We start from the raw sequence: 25861 nt of genomic DNA on the forward strand, positions 1-25861 counted from the left end.
ATTTTAGTTTTGGAGAAGCTGCAATCACAGCAGGATGTATGTGAATCTCTACAAGCTTATGAATGTCCATTTGCTGATTTCAACGTGGTAACTGTTCTCAATAGTGAAGTTAAGCCTGAGGTGCTTCTGTTAAAGGTTTTCTTTTTAAGTCTCATGGATGTTAAAAGGAAAGCTTAAAGGATTACTTAGTGTTGTAGTCTTTGGGGGTTGTATTTGAATTAATGATTGCTAATATGTTCACTGTATGTTTTACAAAGGTTAACTTGAGTTCATAGAATAAACATTGTTCTGCTTTAAAAAATACTTTTCCCTTTCTGCTGTACCACTCCTGTAAAGTGGGCTGTGTGCTCCCCATACCACAATCTATTAAAAGTTGTGGGTCAGGTGAACTCCATGATACACTTTGGGGTTCTCTAAACCCTGGCCCAGAACAATGATAATTGTTCTAAGTTCCTCCCTTTCCATTACCTCTGCAATACCTGTTACTATTGGGATGGTACGAGTGTCCTCCACCATGAAAATTGAGGCAAAATATTGATTTAGTGGCTCCAGCATTTGTGTTCCCCACTATTAACTCCATGGTCTGATCCTCCAAAGGGACCAACATTGACTTTAGCTACTCTCTTTCCTTTTATATACTGATGGAAGTGCTTGCTATCCTTTCTTATATTTTGCACTACTTTTCTTTTATAATTTACCTTTTCTCTTTCTGTAACTTTTTTAGTAACCTTATCTTTAAACGTTTCCCAATCTTCCAGCCTGCCACTGGCCTTTGCAATATGGAATGGCTTAGTGTTTTCTTTATGTTATCTTTAACTTCCTTGCTTAGCCATGGATGTTTCTTTCCCCTCTTGCATTCTTTCTTCCTCTCTGGAATATATTTTAGTTGAGAGGAATTGAATATCTCCTTAAACAACTGCCGCTGTTCATCAGCCTTCCTGCCTTTTAGTCTTCCTGCCCAGGCCACTAGGCCACAAATCTGTGCTCATGCCTATGTAATTACCTTTGTTTAACTCCAGAACGCTGTTCTGTGGGACTTGTTTCTCGCCCTGAAACTGAATTTTGAATTCAATCATGCAACAATCAATCTTCGCTAGAGGATCCATAACTATGAGGTCAGTATAGGGCTGCAAGGTAGCACAGTGGTTAGCACTGTTGCTTCACAGCACCAGAGTCCCAGGTTCAATTCCCAGCTTGGGTCACTGTCTGTGCGGAGTCCGTACGTTCTCCCCGTGTCTGTGTGGGTTTCCTCCGGGTGCTCAGGTTTCCTCCCACAGTCCAAATACGTGCTTGTTAGGCGAATTGGACATTCTGAATTCTTCCTCCGTGACCGAAACAGGCGCCAGAATGTGGCGACTAGGGGCTTTTCACCGTAGTTTCATTGTAGTGTTAATGTAAGCCTACTTGTGACAATAAAGATTATTATTATTATTATTATTAATGAATCCCTCTTCATTACACAATACCAAATCCAGAATAGTCTGCTCCCGGGTTGGGACGAAATCCTGTTGCTCCAAGAAACAATCTCTGATACATTCAATGAACTCTCCTTCTCGGCTACCCTCGCCAATATGATTAATCCAGTCTGGCAAGGCCAGCATTTGTTGCCCATCGCTGATTTCCCTTGAACTGAGAGGATTAGTATGTCATTTCTGAGGGCAATTAAGAGTCAATCGCATTGGGGTGGATCTGGAGTTGCGTGTCGGCCAGACCAGTTAAAGACAGCAGATTTCCCTCCCTAAAGGACATTAATGAACCAGATTGGGTTTTACAACAATCAATGATATTTTCATGATCATCATTACTGAGATTATGGACGCGATCTTCCCAAAAGGGAACAGAGTCCCCGAGCGAGTGTGTTTAGCAGCATCGAGAAACACATGGCTATTCAATGAGACTCATTTTGAATAAGGGGCCTGAACAGGGAATGCGCAGCCGAGGATGCATAGAGCCCCATTTATTACAATGGGGAACTCCACTCGCCGGAACTCCCCATTGTAGCGCAAGGTTGGGACGCCATTTTTAAATGGCATCCCAATCTCTGAGGCCCCGTAAAGAATCCCTGACCCCCATCCCCAATGCAACATGGAAGAGTTGCCCCCCTCCCCCTCCTCCACGCGCCCCCAAACACACACACCGGGCAAACACACACACCGGGCAATCCCAGCCATATCGTGCATGCAAGAAATGCCAGCTAGGCAGTGCCGACCTCGCAGTGCCACTGCCAGCGACAGTGCCATCCTGGGTACCAGGTGGCACCACCAGTGCCAGGACACCACCCTGCCCAAAGGGTATGCAGCTGGGGGCCTCCAATCCCCTTGGAGACTCCCACAAGTGCTCTACTGCCTGGTCCCCGTTTGTGGGGACCAGTACCAAACTGCACTTGCCCGAGGTAAAGGGATTGAATCCCAAATGGTCATCTGGACTCGAAACATTAGCTCTTTTCTCTCCCTACAGCTTCTGCCAGACGTGCTAAGATTTTCCAGCATTTTCTCTTTGGTTTGATTCTCTTATTGGAGATGGTCATTGCCTGACACTTGTGTGATGTGAATGTTTCTTGCCGCTTGTCAGCCTAAGCCTGGATATTGTCCAGATCTTGCTTCATTTGCACGTGTACTGCTTCAGAGTCTGAGGAGCCATAAATGGTTCTGAACATTGCGTAACCATCAGCGAAAATCCCCACATCTGTCCTTTTATCAGAAGGAAGGTCATTGATGAAGCGGTCGAAGATAATTGGGCCGAGGACACTATCCTGATCAACTCCTGCAGTGATGTCCTGGAGCTGAGATGACTGACCTCCAACAACCTAAACCATCTTTGTGCTAGGCATGACTCCACAAGTGGAGCATTTTTCCCCATTGACTCCAGTTTTGCTAGGGCTCCTTGATGCCGAACCTGATCAAATGTGGCCTGAATGCATGTGTTCGGACAGCACGGTTAGCACTGCTGCTTCACAGCACCAGGGACCTGGTTCAATTCTGACCATAGGTGACTGTAGAGTTTGCACCTTCTCATCACACCTTCGTGGGTTTCCTCTGGTTGCTCCAGTTTGCTCCCACAGTTCAAAGATGTGTAGGTTAGGTGGATTCGCAATGCTAAATTGCCCCTTAGTATCCAAAGGTTATGTAGGCATTACAGGGATAGGGTGGTGGAGTGCGCCTGGGTAGAGTGCTCTTTCAGAGGGTCGGTGCAGACTCGATGGGATGAATGGCCTCCTTCTGTAATGTAGGGATTCTATGTTGTCAAGGGTCGTCACTCTCACCTCACCTCGGGAGTTCCACTCTTTGTCCATGTTTGAACCAAGGCCGTAATGAAGTCAATAGCTGAGTGACACTGGCGGACCCCAAACTCAGCATCAGTGAGCAGTTGATTGCTAAGTGAGTGCCTCGTGATAGCACGGTTGATGACCCCTTCCATCACATTAATGATGATTGGGAATAGACTGATAGGGCGGTAATTGACCGGGGTGGATTTATTCTGCTTTTTGTAGACAGGACATGCCTGGACAATTTTCCACATTACTGGTTGATGCCTGTGTTGTAGCTGTCCTGGAACAGCTTGGCTCGGGACGCAGCAAGTTCTGTACCACAAGTTTTCAGTGCTATTGCTAGAATACTGTCAGGGTCCATAGCCTTTGCAGTGTCCAGTACCTTCAGCTGTTTCTTAATATCACGTGAAGTGAATCAAATTGTATGACGACTGGCATCTCTGATGCTGGGGACCTCTGGAGGAGACCGAAATGGATCACCCACTCGGCACGTCTGGCTAAAGACCATTGCAAATGCATCAGCCTTATCTTTTGCACTATGTGCTGGGCTCCTCCATCATTAAGGATGGGAATATTTGTGGAACCTCCTCCTGCAGTGAGTTGTCCACGGCTAGATGTGGCAGAACTGCAGAGCTTAGATCTGATCCATTGGTTGTGGCATTGCCTATTTCTGCCTATCACTTGCTGCTTTTGTTGACAAGCATGCAAGTAGTCCTGTGTTGTAGCTTCAACAGGTAGACCTCTTGTTTTTCCGAATGCCTGGTGCTGCTCCGGGAATGCTCTCCTGCACTCTTCATTGAACCAGGGTTGATTCCCTGGCTTGGTGGTAATGGGAGAGTGGGAGTTATGCAGGGCCCAGAATTACAGAATGTGGCTGAGTGTAATTCTGCTGCTGCTGATGGCCCACAGTGCCTCATGGATGCCCAGTCTGGACTTGCTAGATCTGTTCTGAATCTATCCCATTTAGCACAATTTTAATGCCACACAAAATGATGGACAGTATCCTCAACATGAAAATGGGACTTTGCTTCCTCAAGGACCGTGTGGTGGTCACTTCTAGCGATACTGTCATGGATAGATACAACTGCAGCAAGCAAGTTGGTGAGAATGAGGTCTGGTACGTTTTCCTCTCTTGTTGGTTCCCTCATCACCTGTTGCAGGCGCAGTCTAGCTGCTATGACCTTTATGGTCTCGGCCAACTCGGTCTGTGTGGTGCTATTGAGCCACTCTTGGTGATGGACGTTGAAGTCCTCCACCCAAAGTACATTCTGCACCCTTGCCACCCTCAGTGCTTCTCCAAGAGGTGTTCAACATTCATCAATTGAGGGTGGATGTTATGTGGTAATCAGCAGGAGGTTTCTTCACATTTGACCTGAAGCCGTGAGACTTCATGGGGTCCAGAGGCGATGTTGAGAACTCCCATTGTCGATTGATGTAAAAAAAAACAGCTGGTTCACTAACATGCTTCTGCGAAGGAAATCTGCAGTCTTCACCTGTAACCACATCCACAGAATTGTGGTTAACTTTTAAATGGCTGAGCAAGTCACTCAGTTGTATCAATTCACTATAAGTCAATAAAATGGAAAGAAACCAGATAGACCACCCAGCATAGATCTGTTCCACCGGCAGGACAGACTCAGCAGAGGTGATGGCACTGTAATATGCAGTAGGGAGTAAGTTGCCCTGGGAGTTCTCAACATTGGCTCTGGACCCCATGAAGTATCATGGCTCCCAATCCTCCTTAGACAGAGGCCAGAGGATTGACAAATTACAAATGCTGCACCATTGTTCAAAAAATGGTGTCAGGATAAACCCAGCAACTAATGATTAAAGTTTAACCTCAGCACCGGGAAAGCTTTTGGAAGCAATAGGTCAAATCATTTGAGACTAACTGCAGTAAACTATTAGAACCCCTGAAGTGCATATTTGTGCTTTAATTGCCCTGGAAGTTTAAACTTCTGATTTGCACTGCCCTGGACCCGCTGTGGTTTCTCTTACACTGATCTCAATGTCAGCGACTTTTTATGCCACCCTGGGCAAGTGTGCCGTCAATTCCAGCCTTACCCGTCCCAGAGTATTAACACAAATGAAATTAACCAATAATTCTTCTAAAAATTCCCGAATTCTTTGGCACTTGGCTTCTCAATAATTATGGTCACCGGGTTTGTAAGTTGAAGCACAATTACTGTTTATTTATACCAAGAACTATCATGAAGCATGCAATAAATACAACTGAATAAGAAAAAACTTAATACCGATCACCCCCTTTAATTGTCCCACCCTCTACCCACACATTCAAGACAGACAAACACAGAGGGGTGGAAAGGGATAAAGATAATAAGGTTGAAGGTCAAAAGATAAAAGTCTTTGCTTCCAATGGTGGTTCTTTAGCATGCTTTCCTCACAGTTCGCTGGTTGATCAAAGTCTCTGGTTTACAGCTCATAATGGTCTTCCTTGCAGACTCATTCATTCAGGGTCCCCACAGGCTAGAAAACACGGTACTTACAGGCAGCAAGGTTTTTGGAGAGGAGGTTGATTCCTTATCTAACTGGGCCTTCAGCTCAAAGTTCACATTCAGGCCTATTTCTTTCTGTACGGATACTTTATTTCACATCAATCCTAGCTTTCAGCTCATGGCTTGTCTTCGAGCCTTTTGTCGTCTTGAGGGAATGACTCCTAGACTTGCTGGAGAGAGGGTCAGCCCTCATAATGGCCTTCTGTAGAGGTTTAGTTAGATCTTTTTTAGAGTTAGTTAAGTCTCTCCATCCTCGCTGCAGAATCAAAAGTGAAACCAAACTGGTACCTCATGACTCGGAAAACATTCCAGTGGGAGAATATCCAACTACTAGGCAGAGCACAGCCTTTTGCACCAATTAATTGGCCACCAGCCAAATCAATCAAACTAAGTCACCACTAACACTGGCCAATCTGCAATCACCAGTCAAAAACAACATAGCCTTTTGGATTTTGCTGTTTGAATTAAAGGCCACTGCTTTTGCCTGCTTGAATTAAAGATACTGGCACCTCCATAAATCATTCATCAATCAAAAATGTAACAGCAAGAATAAGAAAAGGGGGAATTAAGGGAATAAGCAGGAAGGATTCTTACAGACTACACACACACTACTTACCCGACACAAACTAACACTGTTTTATCTCTCGTGTAACTCGGTGATTAATGCCTAACTCAGCCCACCGACCCCCAGCCACAACCCCATTGGCTGATCTGGCCACTCCCTCTAAGCCCCCTCCTGACCTGATTTCCCCAACGACCCAGCTGTCCTTGCCCCCAAAATAGATCCCAAACTCCCCCCCATTCATTCACCAACCCACTGAAAACCTTTGAGATCTTTAAACACTTAACTGATCTGGCAAAAAGGGCCTTTTGCAAAGCTCCTCTTCACCATTGGTCTCCGTGGAAAACTGCCCTGAAGTATCATTAGTGCAGCAGGATATCCCGGAAGGATGTAAAAGGATCGGGGTCCAGCGATTTTCACAGTCAGCGGTGATCATTCCAGCATCACCGCTGACTTGAAGATCTGAGCAAATAATCCTGAGCAAAAACAGTCACTCAGACTGATGTAGATTAATTAAAGAAAGGCAGTACAGATTTATTAAAGGAAAGTCGTGTTTATCTTACTTGAGATTTTTTAATGAGAAAACAGAGCAGGTTGATAAGCATAACATAGAAAATAGGAGTAGGAGGAGCCAATTCGGCCCTTTGAGCCTGCACCGCCATTCATTATGATCATCCAACTCAATAGCCTATACCACCTTCCCCCCCACATCCTTTTATCCCTTTAGCCCCAAGAGATATATCTAACTGCTTCTTGAAAACATAATTCCTGTGGCAGCGAAGTCCACAGGCTGACCACTATCTGCGTGAAGAAATATCTCCTCATCTCAGTCCTAATGGTATGGCTCGTCCCTCAGACTGTGACCCTTCCTCACCCCCCCCCCCCCCCCCCCCCCCCCCCAAAAAAATCGGGAACATCCTTCTTGCATCTACCCTGTCTAGTCCTGTTAGAATTTTACAAGTTTCTGAGTCGTCCCCCCCCCCACCACATTCTTCTGAACTCCCCCCACATTCTTCTGAACTCCAGCAAAGACCATCCTAACCTATTCAATCTCTCCTCATACGGCACTCCCATCATCCCATGAATCAGTCTGGTAAACTTCCGCCTGCACTCCCTCTATAGCAAGAACATCCTTCCTCAGATAAGGAGACCAAATCTGCACACAATATTCCAGGTGTGGCCTTACCAAGGCCCTGCATAATTGCAGCATAACATTCCTGCTCCTGTACTCAAATCCTCTTGCTATGAAGGCCAACATACCATTTACCTTCTCTACCGCCTTCTGCACCTGCATGCTTACCTTCAGTGATTGGTGTACGTGGATACCCAGGTTTCATTGCACATTCCACTCTCCTAATTCATGGCCATTTAGATAATCTGTCATCCTGTTTTAAAAAAAATTTAGATTATCCAATTAATTTTTCCAATTAAGGGGGCAATTTAGTGTGGCCAATCCGCCTACTCTGCACATTTTTGGGTTGTGGGGGCGAAACCCACGCAGTCACGGGGAGAATGTGCAAACTCCACACGGACAGTGACCCAGAGCCGGGATCGAACCTGGGACCTCAGCTGTGCTAACCACTAGGCCACCGTGCTGCCCATGTCATCCTGTTTTGCTACCAAAATGGATAACCTCACATTTATTAAATTATACTGCATCTGCCATTCATTTGCCCACTCACTCAACTTGTCCAAGTCACACTGAAGGATCTCTGCATCCTCCCCACAGCTCACCCTCCCACCCAACTTGGTGTCACCTGCAAATTTGGAGATATTGCATTTTGTTCCCTCATCTAAATCATGAATATATATTGTGAATAGCTGGGGTCCCAGCACCGATCCCTGAGGCACCCCACTCGTCACTGCCTATCATTTTGAAAAATACCTGTTTATTCCTACTCTTTGTTTCCTGTCTGCCATCCAGTTTTCTGTACATCTCCATGCACTACCCCCAATCCCATGCGCTTTAATTTTATACGCAGTTATGAACTTTCAAAAAGCTTTTGATGAAATTACACTTTTAACAGGTTTGTCTGCAAAGTTGAACCCTATGGGATAAAAGGGACAATGATAACAAGGCTACAAAACTGGCTGAGAAACAGGGAACAGAGAATTGTCGCATTAAGTGTTTTTCAGACTGGAGGAATGCAGATAGTGGATTCCATGGGTGTCATTTCTAGGATTACTGCTTCTCTTGATATATTTAATGACCTAAATTTGGGTAATACAGTGAATGATTTCAAAATTTGCAGTTGACATAAAATTTGGAAGTATTGTGAACTGTGACGAGGATGATGGTTGACTTCAATTGGACATAGGCAGGCTGGTGGAATAGGCAAAAATGTGGCTGATGAAATTCGATGCAGGAAAATGTGAAGTGATACATTTTCATAGAAAATATGAAGGGAAGCAAAATAAATGAAAAGGTACAACTCTAAAGGGGTTGCAGGAATGTGGGGGGTTAATGCGCACAAACCATTGAAAGTGATAGGGCAGAGAAAGTAGCATATGGTATCCTTGGCTTTATAAATCGAGACATAGAGTAGAAAAGCAAGGAAGTACTGCTGAATCTTTATAAAACATTGGCTTGGCCTCAAGTGGAGTATTGTATCCAATATTGGGCACCGCATTTCTGGAAGGAAATGAAGGCTTTAAAGAAGGTGGCACAGTGGTTAACACTGCTGCCTCACAGCTCCAAGATCCCGGTTTCAATTCCTGCCCACCTGTGTCTGTGTGGAGTTTGCACTTTCTCCCCGTGTCTGCGTGGGTTTCCTCCGGGTGCTTTGGTTTCCTCCCACAGTCCAAATATGTGCAGGTTAGGTGGATTGGCCATGATGAAAATTGCCCCTCAGTGTCCAGGGATGTGTAGGTTCGGTGGGGTTACAGGGACAGGGCGGGAGAGCGGACCTAGATAGGGCGCTCTTTCAGAGAGTTGGTACAGACTCGATGGGCCAAATGGCCTCCTTCTGCACTGTAGAGATTCTGAAGTGCAGAAAAGTTTTACAAGATATGGAGAAACTGTTCCCGTTGACAGAGAATCGAGAACTGGTGGACTTTGATTGAAGCGACTGGTAAAAGAAACAACGGAACCATGAGAAGACATCTTTTTTGCGAAGCAAGTGATTATAATTGAGAATGCACTGTTGGAGAGCATTGTGAGGCAGATTCAAATGTGGGAAATCGAGAGGGAGAGCGACTAGCAATTTTGCTCTATCAGAAAGTTGGCACAGACAAAATACATGACGGGCTGAGTGGCTTTCTACTTTTATGTGACTATTCTATGAGAGACTGAGTAAATTGGCCGAAATACCCTGGAGTTTAGGAGATTGAAAGGCGATTGAAACATGCATGATTCTGAAGGGGTTTGATCTGGTTGGCAGCGAGTGGTTGTTTGCCCTGGCTGGAGAATCTAGAACACTGGCACAGCTTCAAGATAAGAAGTCGATCTTAAGAGGGTGGCACAGTGGTTAGCACTGCTGCCTCATAGCAGCAGGGACCCGGGTTCAGTTCTGACCTTGGATGACTGTGAAGTTTGCAGTTTCTCCCCGTGTCTGCTAGAGTTTCTTCCCACAGTCCAGAGATGTGCAGGTTAAGTGAATTGGCCATTCAAAATTGCCATTGGGCTTCTCTACTCCAGAAAATTGTGAATATTCCAATATTGAACAGATTCAAGGCTGGGATAGATAGGCTTTTGATCTCCTGAGAATCAAGGGAAGTGGGTAAGTAGAGAAGGTGAGGTAGGAAATCGGTCATGACCATATTGAATGCTGGTGCAGGTTCAAGGGGCCATATGATCCAATCCTGCTCCTATTTCTTATGTTCTTAAAGAATTAGAAGAAGGCCATTTGGCCCGTTGTGTCTGTGCTGGCTCTTTGAAAAAGCTATCCAATTAGACTCACTACCCTGCTCTTTCCCAGTAGCCCTGAAAGCTTCTCCTTTTCAAATATGTAACAATTCCCATTTGAAAGTTACTATTGAATCAAAGGAATTTCTAACTAATCGTGAAAATTTGCCAAACTAATTCTAAATTATTTCATTTTAAAGCATTATGTTTAAAATACAGAATGTTGGCTGTCTCAGTACTGGAGCAGATATTTAAATCCATTCATGATCACTCCTAATCTCCTGTTGCCCCCTGCAGAGCCCCCCACTATGGCTCTAATATGTATTGCAAGTGTTTTCCATTTCTAATTGTTGTGTTTGGTTCCTAATAAGGCTCCTGTGCACAATACAGCCTTTACTTTGTATTGGAACAAGATATTGATTTCATGCGTTTGTCCCAACCTCTAGTCTGTGTACTTAGCCCTTAGAGCAATAGCCATTGTCGATGCAATGTGTTCCAAAACATTACACGTTTCTTGCACAACTGTTTTCTAAGCTTTTATGACCATGTTCGATTTTTCTTCATTCATGCATTCGTTCTAATAATTTGATTGTCTATGAGTGGAACTATTAGGATAATAACTACTGGCACCCACAAAAAGTTAGTTTGTTTCAGCTCTTGCTCCTTACAAGGGCTGCAGTGTTGAAGATACCCTTAAAATTCTATTCTTTGCTGAATCACTATGGAAACGCTGTTTTTAAAAATCTTGAGACTGGCAGTTTCCTGCCACTGGCTCAGTTCTGCTGCCAATTCCTTTTGGCCAAGTTTCTTGTTCACCATACATTCACAACTTTTAAAGCTGTGAAATTATGTTTGTTTCATAGTTTTTTAAGGATACAAAAGCTGGTCAAAACATTTGTATTGTTAAGGGGAATTGTTATTGGTCGCATGTAACCAATGAAGCCACAGTATTTGTCATGTAATTTGCTTAAAAGTGGAGCTCTGAGCTATACAGATGCACAGAGAGCGCACAAACCAGAGACTGGTAATGGGAAAATTAAACACCAACTGGGAATTTCCATGGTGATTCTACCAATCATTCGTCATAACAGAAGATTGCCAACAACATAGCACAGTACAGAAGGAAGCTGTTTTACTACCATGTCTGTACTGGCATTTTGAACGAGCCAACTGATAGGTCATGCTGCCCTGCTCTTTCCCCATAACTGCAACTTTTTTCATTTTCAGATATTTATCTAATTCCCATTTGAAAGTTACTGTTGAATCTGTTTCCAAAGCCTTTTCAGGTATTCCAGATCATGGTAACACATTGCTCAAAATAATTCTCATGCCATCTCCTGCTCTTTTGCCAACTATGTTCGATCTGTGACTTCTGGCTTTTGGGCCTTCTGCCAGGGGAAGCAATTTCTTCTTATTTACGCTGTTGAAACTCATTCACGTTTGAAACACTGCTCCTTGGGCTTCTCTACTCTAAAGAGAAAAAGCCACTTCAGCACATTTCTCCAGATAACTGAAAGCCCTCGTCCCTGATATCATTCCTATAAGTCTCTGCAACTCTTCGAAGTCTTGTATCCTTACTAAAGTGTGGTGCCAGAATTGGACACAATATTCTAGCTGAGGCCCAATGATGTTAAAGGTTCATCATAACTTTCTTACTTTTGTTCTCTGTGACACTATTTATAATGGAAATGATCCTGTATGCTTTCTTATAACCCCATCAACATGCCTTGCAGTGTTCAAGGATTTGTGTACGCGAACTCTCTGGTCTGTCCTCATGCTTCCTTCCAAAATGTACCACTTTGCACTTCTGTGTACGTGCGACACGGTAGCACAGTGGTTAGCACTGTTGCTTCATAGTGCCAAGGTCCCAAGTTCCCGGCTTGGGTCACTGTCTGTGCTGAGTCTGCACGTTCTTCCCGTGTCTACGTGGCTTTCCTCCAGGTGCTCCAGTTTCTTCCCACAAGTCCTGAAAGGCATGGTGTTAGGTGAATTGGACACTCTGAATTCTCCCTCTGTGTACCCGAAGAGGCGCCGGAGTGTGACGACTGGGGGACTTTCATAGAATTTACAGTGCAGAAGGAGGCCATTCTGCCCATCGACTCTGCACCGGCTCTTTGAAAGAGCACCCTACCCAAGCCCACACCTCCACCCTATTCCCATAACCCAGTAACCCCACCCAACACTAAGGGCAATTTTGGACACTAAGGGCAATTTATTATGGCCAATCCACCTAACCTGCACATCTTTGGACTTTTCACAGTAACTTCATTGCAGTGTTAATGTAAGCCTACTTGTGACAATAATAAAGATTATGATTATTATTAAATTTCATTTGCCATGTATCTGTCGGCTTCACTAGTCTGCATCCACCTTTAGTTTGCTACGATCTTCGTCACAGTTTAATACTTTGTACCTTCTGCAAATTGTGATATCATGTCCCCTACACCCAAGTCAAGGGCATTAATTTATATCAAAAGGAGTAGTAATCCCAGTACTGATCCCTGGATGTGTCCACAATCCTCTGCACTTATCACCAATATGATAACTGTTCACTACTGCATTGTTTCTGCCTCTGAGCCAGTTTTGTATTCATATAGCAACTGCCCATGGGCTTTGATTATTTTAACATGTCTATTATGTGGGGCTAGATCAAATTTCTTCTAAAAGTCTTTTTATACCCTAATCCATCCTCTGTTATTTCATTGAAGAACTCAATCAACGTTGAATTATTTTCTCTTAACAAATCCCAGATAAGCCAAGAAGATGGGATATTCTGACAAAGTTAGGCTGTCCGACTCCCCAAGGAATTGGGGGCTAGTGTGTTGGTCATGTAATACGTTTTAATCTCTTCTTACAGCTTAACCAACATTCTCACAGTTTATAATAACTGTTTATAAACTACGAATAGGAATTGTCTTTCCCCATTTTTTAAAAATCATGTGCACTGTGATGTGCAGAGAAACATTGGTGCTGATGACTCCATTGTCTATCAGAGACCTCTGTCTTTGAGTGGGTCAGTGTAGATTTTAGTTTTGTCATGCCACATTGAGAAACATAAGAAACATGAACAAGTGGAGAAAGGGCAAGAGTGAAGAAGTCAAAGCAATTCATGGTTATACATGGTTTAAATGTAGCAAAACATCGAAAACCACTTTCCAGGTGGTGGGGAGGGGAGGTGTAGAAATAGCCATCAGAGACCAGGAAGAAGCATTTAGGAAAGAAAAAGAGGCCAAGCAATTCAAGAGGGAGGAAGGAAATTGTATGAAGATACAATCATTGAATGTGGCAGCCCAAGTAGATTAGGGTATAAAAAAGAGTTTTTGTATTTAGAGACAAAGTACAAAAGCAAAGAGCAAGAGTCATACAGGATCTTTGATAGACGGATGTTGGAGTGTGTACAGCAATGGAAAAGGCGGAACATAGATTCACTGTTACAGTTATGCAGAGCAAAAGGGAACATTGGCGTTTTCTTCCTTTGAGTGGGAAGGTTGTGGAGTGACTGGAAAGAAGTCTTTGACATAATGAGGAACTATGATGAGGCAAGTTGTGATAGATAGATTCCTCATCACAAAAGCAATTAATGGGGAGGTTAGAAAAACTGTCTTTACACTGAGGGTATTCAGGATGTAGAATTCTCTGCTGCAAAATTTAATTGAAGCAGAATCAATATATATGTTTTAAAAGGGAATTAATTACTTAATAGGACTGGCAACAGGGTCTGAAATAGGTTTCCACGCCATTATGTCATAAACCTTCTGAGAAACTTTCCTATATTTATGTATTTGTATAACCTCAGTGTATAATTACTCCTTTCACTGAAACTATGTGGCGACAAACGCTTCATTTAAACATTTTTAGATCCATCTCTGTAGTGAAGTTGTAGATCCCTCCACTATAGTACAGCCTAGATGTATTGTGCTGGGAGTTATTGTATGGTCATTATAGGATTGATTCCTTAATTGTCTGCCATAGGTGAGCAGCAGCACATGCAGGAAAATCTAATTCATTTCCCATTTCTTTAAATCAACGGATGGGAGTTCAGGACGGTTGATCAATTTCTAACCTCTGCTTCCCAGAAACAGCACTCCATGTGGGAAGTGCCCCAAGTGAAGATTACCCTGCTTGCTTCAGATTCAGGTTCTGATTCCTGGTAGAAATTGAAAATGTGTTTGAATGACCTATGAGGAACACGAGAGATTGTCATGGTTTGTGTTTTCGGGCAGCACAGTGGCGCTGTGTTAGTGGTTAGCACTGCTGCCTCACGGCACCGAGGTCCTAGGTTCGATACCGGCTCTGGGTCACTGTCTCTGAGGAGTTTGCACATTCTGCCAGTGTTTCGCCCCCACAACCCAAAGAAGTACAGGCTAGGTGGATTGGCCATGCTAAATTGCCCCTTAATTGGAGAAAATGAATTGGGTACTCTAAATTTTAAAAAAATGTTTTGTGTTTTCATCAGTGCTTGGAAGGCACAGTTACACTGGGTGTCAAAGGTTGCCATTATGTTCGCCTTGTCAGTGCTGGAAGTTCTCCTTCAACTTTCTTCATATAGGCCTGGAATAGACGTTGTTCACATTGTCATCCCTTTGTTTTCCCTACTGTTAAAGTACATGCATTTATACAGCACCTTATCATACCATCAGGATACTTCAAAACTCATCATAACCAATATATTATACTAGAAGTGGCACCACTATTTTGTAGGCAAATAGGCAGCCAATTTGAACACAGGAACTTTCATGTAAATCAGATGAGATAAATGACCAGTCACCTGTTTTAAATTGTTCTTTGATTAAGGAAAGAATGTTGGCCAGGGTATCAGGAGAACACTGTGTCCTTCAAGTAATGCCATGGTACCTTTGCATCTATTGGCCTCGGTGTGACAAAAGACAGTGTAGCGTTTCTCTCAGTGCTTCATTCTTGTGGCTAACTCTGGAAAGGCTGCACACCCCTATTTGTCATTAGAAAGTGGTGGTGAGCCTCCTCGAACACAGCAACGCTTTTGCTGATTGTGCTTCCATGAAGATGTTTGATAAAGGAATTCCTGGACATTGACCCTGTCGCAATGATGGAAAATGATGCATATCCAGTTGAGGGTGGCATGTCTCATGGGGGTAATGGTGTTTCCACAAAATTTTTTAAAAATCCTTCTTGGTAGGAGGAAGGCGTTGTCAAAATGAGCTTGGTGAGTTATTACAGTGCATTTTAGAGTAAACACAGTTGTAAGAATGTTCTGTCTCACATGCTTCTGTCCTATCATACTGTATGACCTTGTCGGGCAGCACGGTAGCACAGTGGTTAGCACTACTGTCTCACAGTGCCAGGGACCAGGGTTCAATTCCAGCCTTGGGTGACTGACTGTTTGCAGGTTCTCCTCGTGTCTGCGTGGGTTTCCTCCGAGCACTCCGGTTTCCTCCCACAGTGTAAAGATGTGTGGGTTAGGTAGATTGACCAAGCTAAATGTCCCCTTCGTGTCCAAGGTGAGGTGGGGTTACAGGGTTGTGGGGATAGGGCAGAGGAATGCGCCCAGGTAGGGTGCTCTTTCAGAGGAGCGGTGCAGACTCATTGGGCCTAGCCTCTTTCTGCGCTGTAGTGGTTCTATGGTTCCATGTATGTCAACCACTACATATAATAGTATTCCTCCATATTCTACTTGCATTTGAACTCCAAGTCACAACATTTGAAAAATCCTGTTCCCGAAGGAAAAAAGAATATTTTGGAGTAAATGTAATGATTCAAAGTAGCACAAATGTTTGAATGGTAATTGTGTTCCTTTGGTAGATTCAACACAAATATGATAAATGCAATGGAAAAGCACGAGTGACAGAGAATCAACTGACCTGTTAAGTCAAAGGATTCATTATTTGCAATGAGGTTTGCCCTATTCAGGCTTTTGATGTATGTGGATAATGTGGCTTCTTACTGTCACATGAGCATTACTTTAAGTTTCCTGTTACCTTGCCTTCTCAATCAATGCAATAAAAGAAAGTTGCAATTTATTGGATGTATAAATGATATGCTATAGTCCAAAATTAAAGGAATACAGGTAGCAAAATAAAATGTTGATGTGCTTCTGTGCTATGAAATGGGGTTTCAGAAATCCTCCTCTCCTCAGCACATCTTCCTTGTTGTAGTGGAATTTGTGCCAGTTATAGTAGGTTATTAGATCATTATTTTATTTAATCTTAACCTGGCTGCTGAATTATGCCCATGTTGAATACTAGGTGAATTGGTGGAGGCCCTAAGGGCCAAGGGTGGTGGCTGGGTTGGCAAGATTTGGCATTAAGTTGGCATGGAGGCTGTAAGGGGCCATGGGATGTGTAGGGGAATGGGTTGGCATTAAGTTGGCATGGGAACATGGAGATAGAATAGGAGTGGATGGGAATGATGGAATATGAGAGATGAGGACTAGGGGGCCTAAAATTTAACAAAACAATTTGGGGGAGGCCTTTTAACCAGCTCACCTCAGCACCCAGCAGCCCCTGTGGCCACCTCTGATCTGCATACAGGATGGCAGGCCTTCCCTTAAACAAAGATCGTGTAGTACTGGGGAATTAATCCCAAAGCAGGTGGAGCAAGCCAGGAAATTTCCTGCTTTGTCCAGCCCGCCTCAGGAGTGAAAATATTGGCCAAAGGTTAAATTATGAGGAAACATTATGCAAGGGTTGACTTTAATGGGTAAGTTGATCAAAGCTTTCAAGGTATTGAGGGAAGTAGTTAGGATAGATATAAATTATTTCTGCTGGCTGGGGAGTCTAGGACTAGGGGCATAGTCCAAAGGTTAGAGCCAGACTTTTCAGGAGCGGAATTACTACTTCCATAGAATGGTCATAGTGTAGAACTCTCTTCCACCGATAGCAATTGATGTCAGATCAATTATTACTTTTAAATTATGGTTGACACGGTGGTGCAGTGGTTAGCACTGTTGCCTCATGGTGCCAAGGATCTGGGTTTGATTCCGGCACCAGGCCACTGCCCGTGTGGAGTTTGTACATTCTCCCCGTGTCTGCGTGGGTCTCACCCCCACAACCCAAAAGATGGTGGACTGGCCACGCAAAATTGCCCCTTTAGTTGGAAAAATAGAATCTGAGATTCACAGATTTCTGTTCGTAAGAAATGAAATGAAAATTGCTTATTGTCACGAGTAGGCTTCAATTAAGTTACTGTGAAATGCCCCTAGTCGCCACATTCCGGCGCCTGTTCGGGGAGGCTGGTACGGGAATTGAACCGTGCTGCTGGCCTGCCGTGGTCTGCTTTCAAAGCCAGCGATTTAGCCCAGTGTGCTAAACCAGCCCCTGTGGGGCAAGGCGAGTATTTGGAATTAGACAAATCCGTCATCTAATTAATTATTATATTTTTGAAAGGGTTTTTGATGTATTTTACAGAGGTAATGAACATGTGGAGGTAATCTGGTACTTTTGTGCATTAAAATCTCAACTATGAAGATGCTCTATAATTTGTGACCTATTGCTGAAGTGTTGAATAAAAGCAAATTACTGCGGATGCTGGAATCTGAAACGAAAGGGAAAATGCTGGAAAAGAGCCAATGTTTCGAATCCGATGACTATTTGTCAAAGCTCAAACCCCAGTTTTGACAAAGAGTCATCGGACTCGAAACGTTAGCTCTTCTCTCTCCCTACAGATGCTGCCAGACTTGCTGAGATTGTCCAGCATTTTCCCTTTCTTCGCTGAAGTATTGAAAATGCCCTGAATATGAAGCTAACATTGGCAAGTGCAGGTTTTAGGAAAATAGAAAGGTTGTGCAGTGACAAGCCATAGAATTTGAATTAATCACCTCTACCTGGACTGGCCTGATATCCCGTATATCATGGAAATATCATACATCAGGTAAATAATTTCACATAATCTGAATCAGATGAGAATAGGTTTCATGTCAACTACATGGCTGGGCTCCAACAATAGGCTTGAGGTCCTTTTCCTCTCTGCAGTAATGACTGTACTTCTTCAACAAATTAAAGTTTTAAGATTAAAAATAATTGACAAGCAGCCTGAGGGGAGAAGAGGGATTTATTTTTCAATGTACATATTTGTTATTATCTGGAATGTACTGCCTCATGTTTGGTGGAAGCAAATTGAATACTAACTTTCAAAAGGGAATTGGATAAATACTTGTTGAGTTAACTTTTACAGGGCTGGGAGAAAAGAGCAGTGGATTAGGATTAACTATTCAGCACTTTTGACTTCCGGTTGCGGCTATGCCCGGGTAGGTCGCACGGTCGGCAGTTCCCACCAGCAACGAACTTTTGGGCCCTTGTACGGAGTTCCAGAGGCACTTGGACGACGATTCCCAGTGTGGGAAGGAAACAGTGAGGATCCCCCAACGCTGTATGGAGTGGGCCAGGAGAGGGGCGGTCAAAAAAGCGGCTTTGGAGAAGAGAGGAGAACGGGCGCGAAAAGGCAAGATGGCGGCCGGCACGGATCAGGCAGCGTGGGCCCAGTGGTCACAGGTGCAGTAGGAGTTTCTTAGAAGCTGCTTCACTGAGTTAAAAGCGGAGATGCTGGCCCCTATGAAGGCTTCTATTGAAAGGTTGATGGAGACCCAGAAGATGCAGGGAACGGCGATTAAGGAGGTGCAGCAAAAGGCCTCTGACAACGAGGACGGGATTTTGGGCCTGGTGGTTAGAGTGGAGGCGCACGAGGCCCTGCACAAAAGATGGCAGGAGAAGCTGGAAGACCTTGAAAATAGGTCGAGTAGGCAGAACCTGCGAATTCTGGGTCTCCCTGAAGGCGCGGAGGGGTCGGATGCGTGTGCGTTTGTGACCACGATGCTGGGAACGCAGATGGGCGCGGGGCACACAGAGTCCTGGCAAGGAAGCCTAAGGCGAACGAGCCGCCGAGAGCTATGGGTGGTAAGGTTCCACCACTTCACCGATAAGGAGTGTGTCCTGCGATGGGCGAAGCAGTAAGTCGGAGAACTGCGAGATCCTTATCTACCAGGACTGGGGTGCAGAGCTGGCGAAGAGGCGTGCGGGATTCAACTGGGCCAAGGCGCTCCTCCACAGCAAAGGGGTGAAGTTAGGGCCGCTACAACCGGTTTGGGGGGGTGTGGTTTGCTTATCGTTGGGGATAGCACCTGAAGTTTGTTTGAGCTTTTCTTTCTCGACACACGGGAATAAGGGGGGGGGGGAGACTCTCTCTCCCTCATTTGGAGACCCGTAGAAGGAGCCAACAGTGGGATTGGAGGTAGAGGAGGGAACGGCCGGGGTCAGCATGAGTCAGCTGACTTACGGCACAGCAATGCGTGGGGGGAGGGGGGGGGGGAGTGGAGTTAAGCGTATGCTTGACTTGCATGGGGAAGGGGGGGTGGGTCTGGGATGCTGCTTTGCTGGCTGTAGGGTAAGCAACTTTCGGAGTCAAAGGGGGAGTCGGGACAGGGAGCCTCCGGCTGGGCGGCTGGAGTGTGCGGGAGGTGCGAACACGTGGCTGGCCTAAAAAAGGGGATGGTTAGTCGGCAGGAGGGGTGGGGGTAATCAACCCTCCGACCAGGCTGATCACGTGGAACGTGAGGGGCCTGAATGGGCTGGTCAAGAGGCCCATGTGTTCTCGCACTTAAAGGGGCTAAAGGCAGACGTAGCTATGCTACAAGAAACGCATCTGAAGCTCGCTGATCAAACTAGGCTGAGGAAGGGATGGGTGGGGCAGGTCTTTCACTCTGGGCTGGATGCGAAGACCAGGGGGGTTGCAACCTTGGTGAGAAAACGGGTGGCATTTGAGGCGGGGGGTATTGTGGCAGATAATGGGGGTAGATATATTATGGTGAGTGGCAGGCTGCAGGGGGTCCGGGTGGTGCTAGTGAACGTGTATGCCCCGAATTGGGACGATGCGGATTTTATGAAGTGAATGTTGAGTAAATTCCGGACCTGGAGTCATGCAGTCTGGTAATGGGGGGGGGGAGGACTTCAACACGGTCCTGGACCCGGCACTGGAACGGTCTAGATCTAGATCGGGTGAGAGGCCGGCAGCGGCCAAGGTCCTGAGGGGGTTCATGGACCAGGTGGGGGAGTAGACCCATGGAGCTTCGCTCGGACAAGGGCGAAGGAGTTTTCTTTCTTCATGTCCACAAAGTGTACTCGCGGATCAATTTTCTTCGTGGTGAGCAGGACGCTAATCCCGAGAGTGGAGGGGGTAGCATACTCAGCCATTGCGGTCTCAGACCATGCTCCGCACTGGGTGGAGTTGAGGCTGGGGGCGGAAAGAGGCCAACGCCCTCTATGGAGACTGGACGTAGGACTATTGGCGGATGAGGAGGTCTGTGGGCGGATTAGGAGGAGTATCCAAAACTATGTGGCGACCAATGATACAGGGGAGGTTTCAGTGAGTATGGTCTGGGAGGCGCTGAAGGCAGTTATCAGGGGGGAGCTAATTGCTATCAGGGCCCACAAGGAGAAGAGGGATAGGATGGAGAGGGAGAGGTTGGTGGGGGAGATACTCGGGGTGGACAGGAGGTATGCGGAGTCCCCCAAGGAGCGCCTGCTAAGGGAGCGCCGGAGCCTGTAGGCGGAGTTTGACTTGCTTACCACAGGGAAGGCAGAGGCTCAGTTGAGGAAGTTACAAGGAGCGGTGTACGAGTATGGGGAGAAGGCAAGTAGGATGCTGGTGCACCAACTACGGAAGAGAGAGGCGGCCAGGGAATTTGGGGGAATTAGGGTTCGGGGGGGGTAACACAGTCCTGAGCTCGGAAAGGATCAATGAGGCCTTCAAGGATTTTTATGGTAAATTGTATGAGTCAGAACCTCCGGAAGGGAGGGAAGGGATGAAGCAATACTTGGACCAACTGAGGTTTCCGAAGGTGGAGGAGGAGCTAGTAGAGGGATTAGAGGCGCTGATTGAGTTGGAGGAATAGGTTAAAGGTTTGGAGGGTATGCAGTCGGGAAGGCCCCAGGACCGGACGGATATCCTGTAGAATTCTATCGGAAATTCTCAGAGCTGTTGAGCTCGCTATTGCTGAGAACCTTCAACGAGGCGAAGGAAAGGGGAACCCTTCCCCCGACGATGTCGCGGGCCTTGATTTCGCTCATCCTTAAACGAGATAAGGACCCATTGCAATGTGGCTCCTACAGGCCGCTATCGCTCCTTAGTGTAGACGCCAAACTGTTGGCCAAGATCCTGGCCACTAGAATTGGGGACTGTGTCCTGGGGGTGATTAATGAGGACCAGGCGGGGTTTGTCAAGGGCAGGCAGCTGAACACGAATGTGCGGAGGCTCCTGAATGTGATCATGATGCCCTCGGAAGGAGGGGGTGCAGAAGTAGTGGCTGCAATGGACACGGAAAAGGCCTTTGATCGGGTGGAGTGGGAGTACCTGTGGGAAGTGTTAGGCAGACTTGGATTTGGCGAGGAATTCATAGGGTTGGTCAAATTACTGTATCAGCCTCCCGTAGCGAGTGTGTCCACGAACCGACTGCGGTCGGAGTACTTTAGGCTGCATCGAGGAATGAGGCAGGGGTGTCCCCTGTCCCCCCTGCTGTTTGCCCTGGCAATCGCGCCGTTGGCCATGGCGCTGAGGGTGTCTAGAAACTGGAGGGGGCTGGTTCGGGGAGGGGAGGAGCATCGTGTTTCACTGTAGGCAGATGACCTGCTCCTGTATATTTCTGATCCAGTGGAGGGGACAGGGGAGGTCATGCAGATCCTAACAGGTTTCAGGGATTTCTCGGGTATAAGTTGAATGTCGGGAAAAGCAAGCTTTTTGTGATCCATGCGAGGGGCCAGGAAAAGAGACTGGGAGAGCTCCCGCTCAAGATTGTGGAGAGGAGCTTTCGCTACTTTGGCATACAGGTGGCTGAGAGCTGCGATGCCCTGCACAAGCTCAACCTAACGCGGCTTGTGGATCAGATGGAGGGGGACTCTAAGAGGTGGGACATGCTGCCGCTTTCCTTGGCGGGCAGGGTGCAGTCCGTGAAGATGACGGTCCTCCCCAGGTTCTTGTTCGTCTTCCAGTGCCTTCCCATCCTCATCCCCAAGTCCTTCTTCAAGCGGGTGAACAGGATTATCACAGGATTTGTGTGGGCAAACAAGACCCTGCGGGTTAAAGACTGTTCTTAGAGTGCAGTCGGAGGGGGGGCTGGCGCTGCTGAACTTCTGCAGCTATTATTGGGCAGCAAACATATCCAGGGGGGTGCGGCTTGAGGCGGCGTGATGCAGGATTACTAGCTTGGGGGCACTGATAACGGCACCGCCGCCGCTCTCACTGACACGTTACACCACAAGCCCGGTGGTGATGGCGGCACTGAGGATCTGGGGTCAGTGGAGAAGGCACCGGGGGGGGGGGGGGGGGGGGGGGGGGGCGGTAGGGGTGGTAGGGGCCTCAGTCTGGACCCCGATACGAAACAATCACAGGTTCGTCCCGGGTAGAATAGACGGAGGGTTTCTAAGCTGGCACAGAGCGGGTATCAAAAGGACGGGGGACTTGTTTATAGATGGGACTTTTGCTAGCCTGAAGGCGCTGGAGGAGAAATTCAGGTTCCCCCCCGGGGAATACCTTTAGGTACCTGCAAGTCCGCACTTTCTTGAAAAAGCAGGTGGTGGAATTTCCGCTGCTACCTTCCCGCAGGATACAGGACAGGGTAGTCTCAGGCATGTGGGTAGGAGATGGAAAGGTATCAGACATATACCAGGAGCTGCAGGAGGCCTGGCAGGCCTCGGCGGAGGAGCTGAAGGGCAAGTGGGAGGAGGAGCTGGGTGAGGAGCTGCATGAGGGCTTGTAGGCGGACGCCCTGGGCAGGGTCAATTCCTCCTCATCTTGTGCGAGGCTTAGCTTGATTCAGTTTAAGGTGGCCCACTGGACGCACATGACAGCTGCAAGAATGAGCAAATTATTTGGGGGTGGAGGACAGGTGTGTGACGTGTTCAGGGAGCCCATCAAACCATGTCCATATGTTTGGGGCATGCCCGGCGCTTAAAGAATTCTGGCCAGGCTTTGCAAAGGCTATGTCCAAGGTCTTGGACACTCGGGTAAAGCCGAGCTGGGGATAGCGATATTTGGGGTGTCAGAGGATCCAGGAGTGCAGGAGCCGAAAGAGGCTGGGGTCCTGGCCTTTGCCTCCTTGGTAGCCTGGAGACAGATCTTGTTAATGTGGAGGGATGCAAAACCCCCAAGTGGATCAGTGACATGACTGGGTTTCTAAGTTTGGAGAGGATAAAGTTTACCTTGAGAGGGTCCTTGCTGGGGTTCCCCAGGCGATGGCAACTGTTCCTTGACTTTCAGTCTTGTCACTTTTTGGTAAAGAAGTTTCTTAGAATTCCCTGTTTGATTTCTTGGTGACTGCCATAGATGTCGGCGTATAAGTCGATCTTTGAAGCTTTGAAAAATCTGTCCAAAAGCAGGGGAAGATTTGTGCACTAAGCATGGGTGGTCGCCATCTTGTCCTTCATCACCAGATACGCTCTATGTGGGCATCTCTTGAACTCCCACCCTTCTTAACAATGCAGCCTTTATCGTTTGCTTGATCACTTGCGGCCAGGCTTAAGGCCGGCCGGTGAGTAAAATATCCATTTTTAGTATGAAAAATGTGTGGCAAGTTGTGGCTGGGGTGGTGGGGTGGCAGCGGCGAAGTTGAGGTTTATATGCTGAGTATATGTAAAAGCAGGATTTGGGGGGGTCAATAAATCTAACAAGCTTGTACGCCATGATTTAAGATACCTTGTATTGAAGGCCTCAGTTATGTTCTTCCTCACAAAAGGAAATATTCTGTCTCTATCCAATTTATCAAAATTGCTGCAGTGGAAATTGACGAAAGAGTTTGTTTCAATTTGTAGTTATTTAAACTGATGAAGCTGACGAATATTCGGATGAGGTTATAAAACATTGGACAACTTAGCATAACTAACCTTTCTTCATTCAGTGAGTGCACCAAATCTTTCCACCGGTTAAGGAAATGGTAAAAGGAACGGCTCTCATAAAAACCCTACCTGCTTACCATTGGGGTGTTTGGAGTCGCTTTGTTTCCAGAACTTCTCAATGCTCTAATTTGTCGTGAAACATTTGTTTTGACAGGCAACATTCTTATTGTCACCCACAACTTAGTATCCTCTGGTTGGTGCTTTTAAAGGTGGCGCTGCAGAAAATCCACTCAGAAAGTCTCCGATTTACTGATTCCTTTTAACTTCCAAAAGTGAAACAAATGAGCCCTCTTATGGTACCGCTATAGTACTGCAAGCACTCCTATCATTTCTGGTAATGCTGCATAAGGAACAGCCCATGAGACTATGCCTGTGTTGCCATGTTTTCCCAATCTCTGATTCAACAAGATATCATTCAGGCAATTGATGCAGAAGAGTTTATTTTTTAAATAGCAGATTGCTCATTGATGACATGAATGTGAACCCTGACAGATTTTCATGGTACTAAACCATACATAAAACTGACGTTTTCATTTCAAGGTTCAGTTGAACATTTCTAGTAATTTAGATATCTTTATTTAAGGTAATGGGAGTGTTCTTGACAGAGGAAAAACAGCATGTGGGAATAAAGATTCCACAGGGTTTCCCCTAACTCTGGCTATGGGCTGCACGGTAGCACAGTGGTTATCACTGTGGCTTCACAGCGCCAGGGTCCCAGGTTCGATTCCCAGCTGGGTCACTGTCTGTGCGGAGTCTGCACGGTCTCCCCGTGTCTGCGTGGGTTTCCTCCGGGTGCTCCGGTTTTCTCCCACAAGCCCCGAAAGACGTGTTGTTAGGTAATTTGGACATTCTGAATTCTCCCTCTGTGTACCCGAACAGGCGCTGGAATGTGGTGAACAGGGGCTTTTCACGGTAACTTCATTGCAATATTAGCTTACTTGTGACAATAAAGATTATTATTCTATTGTTATTAACCTTGGTGGGATGTTGGCATAATTTCCAGAGAAATGGCTCAAGCAGCCATTGATGCCAGTTCAACTGAAGCTTACAACTGAAGTCCCAGTGGACGACTGGAACAAACCTTGACTATGTTTCCTGAAGTAAAATAATGGTGAACTATTCAATAATTTGAATTAAGAGCAATATGCTGAAGGTGTTTGGAACATTTTGAATTTATTTGCAGAATTTCATTCCGTATGTAGGAGGTTGTGATATCTTGGTAGAACAAAACATTGATGCATACACATGGGAGTTCTCTTACCCAATTGAATTGGTTTATTCTGGGTCTTGGTTCATATACATACACAAATGGCCACAAGATGGTGCTGTTACAATTTACAGACATGTAAGGTGTGATGTATTTATACTTTGCCTTTTTATTTCCCAATTCAGCACATTAATAACGACCATATCCATGGAGAGAAGAAAGAGTTTGTGTGCCGATGGCAGGATTGCTCTCGAGAACAGAAGCCATTTAAAGCCCAGTACATGCTTGTGGTGCATATGAGGCGACATACTGGGGAAAAGCCACACAAGTGCACTGTGAGTCTCTTTGTGTTCATTGGCCTGCTCTTTACTCACTCAGGCTTACCCTCCTGTTTCCTAAAGAAAATAATCATCACATTTAGATATTTAAGCCAATGCATTTTAGCCCTTGTATGCTTCCAGCTTTTATTTCATGACTGCCCAGCACCAATGCAACAAACTTGTTTTTTTTCCTCTTGATTTATTCCAGGCACAATGAATAATTCCTTGCACACTTCTGACACTTTAGATTGGGTCAAGCCTTGTTCCACAGCTCATCTAAAGGCTTAA

The 25861-nt window shown here is 45.8% G+C and overlaps 1 protein-coding gene across 3 annotated transcripts in view; it reads left to right on the forward strand.

The window, feature by feature from the left end:
- Positions 1-25861, forward strand: part of LOC119972716 (transcriptional activator GLI3-like) — a 447347-nt gene that overhangs the window by 390166 nt on the left and 31320 nt on the right. For all 3 annotated transcript variants that reach the window (XM_038809920.1, XM_038809921.1, XM_038809922.1), the window contains one exon: positions 25439-25588. In XM_038809920.1, coding sequence (XP_038665848.1) covers positions 25439-25588 — 150 coding nt within the window. The remainder of the gene's footprint in view (positions 1-25438; positions 25589-25861) is intronic.

This window comes from Scyliorhinus canicula, chromosome 10 (assembly GCF_902713615.1).
Source record: "Scyliorhinus canicula chromosome 10, sScyCan1.1, whole genome shotgun sequence".
In the NCBI taxonomy this organism is placed as follows: domain Eukaryota; kingdom Metazoa; phylum Chordata; class Chondrichthyes; order Carcharhiniformes; family Scyliorhinidae; genus Scyliorhinus; species Scyliorhinus canicula.